The following is a 3,158-nucleotide window of genomic DNA, read 5'->3' as shown; positions in this document are numbered from 1 at the left end:
ACAGGAGTATGTAGACACTAAAAGAAAATAACAATACAAAATCAAGCATGCAGTCGGTCATTTCTCAGTTTGYATGCTCTTCTACTGTCTGGCACTAGGTGCCAGCAGAGACTAAACAGAAAAAAAAAATGAGCTCTTAGGTAAAACAGGAAAGTAATTTAAAAGTACTCAGCCTTTTGCTTTCAGAGCAGGGATCTGGACTTTTCTCACAAGCAAAAAGCATGGACTACACGTATCAATATCAGCTGAAGATGTAACAAACAAAAACTGACTGTCTGAGCAGACAGAGCTACGCTTCAGCCTGTGGTTCTGAGCTGTGTGAGGCTGAAAACATCAGTATCCACACAATCATGCAATCACTGCAGTTCTTTGCCTTCATTTATTTACACAGCCAGTGTGACCTCTCCCAAAGTAGAAGACTTTTCCCCATTCCGCTAAACAATTAGTATTATAGTATCTGAAATCCTAATAGCAGAAGGATTGAAGAGCTTTCCCTTGTTTAACAAGTTAATCAAGACATCTTGTTAACATCTTAACTTGTTAATCAAGTTAACAAGGCCATCAAGATGGCCAGCTCTCAAAGCCAGGTGCTGCTTTGGGCATCTTACATTTCTCAAAAAACAGTGCAAAAAAAAAAAAAAGCTTTCTGAAAGCACAGACACTTCTCTACCCTCCACCTACAACTTTCTTTCTAAAAGGAATGTTCAAATACCATGTTCCCTGTAATCAAAACAGCACATTTCTGTTTATCCTCCCACAAATCACACTAAAACCTAAGGATGAGCATGGCAGCTCCTGTGCAAGATAGAGCAACCATCAGCTGTAATAACCTCTCATCACTCCAACCACCCTGGGCTGGAAGTGAACGGCTGCTGTCGCCACTTGCTTCCCTGCTTTAATTGTTTTCTTTTTTGGCCTGATTTGTGTTTCATAAAAGGGCAACAAATAACTCTGAAGAACATCTCAGCGGACACCTCTGGCTTTTACATCTGCACTTCAAAAAACGTTGTGGGAACAGAATTTTGCAACATGACACTCAGCGTTATGCCACGTAAGAGATGGGGCTGCTGGGGAAGAGAAGTACCAGAGAGAGTATYCCAGCTCAGAGTCAAAGCATTAATGGAGGGGAATATTGGTATCTGCTTTCTGCACATCTTTAAGGGAGACCCACTCCACTGGTTTACATGCTGGTAGGGAGCTCACCAACTCAGAGGGTTAGTTCAAAAATGACCAAAACRATGTGTAGAGTCAGACAGGACTGAGTTGCAATGCCTGAAACWAAGCTAACTTACTGAAAAAGAAAAGCAGTTGTACAGATCCAGGGGCTCCTCCCTGGCACTAGCTAACTAATTGCTCCCGCAGACTGATTGACTACCCAGTACASAATTATTTCCAGTTGTTGTAGTCTAATAAATGAAGCTTTCATTCAGTCTGGATCTGGTAGCGAGATCTGGTGATGGGGTTTGAAGTCCTGTGATTGTGCTAATCCCATTTGACATCCTTCTCCCTGCTAATTCCTCCCTTCCCACACAGCATCCATGAACATAGCTCTGTATGCTGGCATCATTGGGGGAGTTGTTGCTGCAATTGTGGTGATTGGGATCGTGGCCTATTGCTGCTGCTGCCGGACAGGCAAGGACACTGACTATGAGATGACGTGAGTACCTCTCCCTACAAGAGTGAATGGAACAGATGAGGRTTTTCCTTTTCCCTCCAGCATCAACAGATGGAGTGAAAAGCACAGGAGAAAACAGAAATATGGGAAAGGATACACTGCCTTCTCCTTTCAGCATCTACCCCACTAGCTCCCATCTCCTTTCATGGAACATGCCCAGTAGTCCCAGACAGCTTTGTGTCTCTGGGGTAGAACCAAAATATTCAAACTTTGGATCTGCATTAGCACACACACTATGAAATAATAATAATAAAAAAAAAAGTAGTTCACACATCTCTTGCATCACCTTGCATTCACCAAAACTGGATTTATGGACTTCAGTTTGGTACYGTTCCAGATGAGCTTAGAGCAGTGTACAACTATCCTAACACAAAATCTCTTCAGGAAGGTTTCTGGCTGGTTTTGATTAACATCTCYACTCCTGAACAATGTTTTAGGGTGCAAGAAGACAGACATGAACSCTCCAGGCAGATGCCAACAAGGGATGAGAGCATAGAGGAGAATGTGGAGAATGCATGAAGGAAGAAGTCACCACCATCTCTGGGATCTGCTGAGGAACAAATATCACTGTAGAAAAGAAATCAATCCCTCTTTCTTATTGCAAGAAGTTGAATTATTAAATGAAAGCTAAAGGCTCTGCCTTTAAATTCTGGGAAAGAAGGTTCTTACTCCCCTGGAAAGAAGTGCTTTATGTACAATGAGCACTAATACACAATCTCATAGCAGAAAAATGCACGTGGAGCACYGCTGAACCCAGTCATCCAAAAATAACCAGTCTTCCAGACTTCTCACTTTCTGAAAAAAGAAACCAGTCAGGTCTATTTGGAGAACAGAGCAGAGCTGTTGATGTATCCCCAAAACCACAGAAGGTTTCAAGATCACTAACTGCAGTTCATCAAGGAAGGGTGGTCTTGTTTACTGTGTCATGCAAATGTCACAGGTTTCAGCATTGTCCAACAAAGAAACTTTTTTATGGAGGTTGAAGCAAGGTGATTTTTAAAGACATTTTATTAAATGTGTTCTTTGTATATATTATATATGCACATATAAATAAAGATATGGAAAAAAAATCATAGATGACCAATGAGCCTCCAGTTTGGGACAACAGTGCAYACTGATGTGACAGGTAAGGTAAAAACTTAGCTGGGCAGCTGATAAGGACTAAAAACACTSTAGCAGCCTATTTACCGTCGGACTCCTGAATTTTTGAGCTCTTGGTCACAGAGTTCCTAATTTATATTACATTATTCTTTCCTCCTGATTGTTGCACGGGCATGTCAGAAATAGTCCACTGCTCCTGCTGCTGCTTCTGCAAAGATGACAGTGTGAGAGAATGTACATGGCAAGTACCTCTATAATTTAAAAAAAAGGCAGGGGGAAGGGGAAGGAAGAGGGAAAAGTATCTTTTTATTCAAAACTGTAGCAATTTAATCAGAAGCACTGTATGTGCAAGATGTGCGCTGTGTGCAAATGTGGAGAGAAC

At 41.6% G+C, this 3,158-nt stretch overlaps 1 protein-coding gene across 1 annotated transcript in view; it reads left to right on the top strand.

Annotated features, from left to right (window-relative positions):
• Window positions 1-2,525, top strand: part of GPA33 (glycoprotein A33) — a 7,506-nt gene extending 4,981 nt beyond the window's left edge. The window contains exons 5-7 of the mRNA XM_057389920.1: window positions 938-1,051; window positions 1,534-1,657; window positions 2,113-2,525. Coding sequence (XP_057245903.1) covers window positions 938-1,051; window positions 1,534-1,657; window positions 2,113-2,194 — 320 coding nt within the window. The 3' untranslated portion in view covers window positions 2,195-2,525. The remainder of the gene's footprint in view (window positions 1-937; window positions 1,052-1,533; window positions 1,658-2,112) is intronic.
• Window positions 2,526-3,158: the final 633 nt, after the last annotated feature.

Source organism: Malurus melanocephalus, unplaced genomic scaffold (genome assembly GCF_030028575.1).
Source record: "Malurus melanocephalus ecotype Western Australia unplaced genomic scaffold, MMel_1.1 scaffold_21, whole genome shotgun sequence".
Taxonomy (NCBI): domain Eukaryota; kingdom Metazoa; phylum Chordata; class Aves; order Passeriformes; family Maluridae; genus Malurus; species Malurus melanocephalus.
The sequence above is the reverse complement of the archived record's forward strand: the minus strand, read 5'-3'. Positions and strand labels throughout refer to the sequence as shown.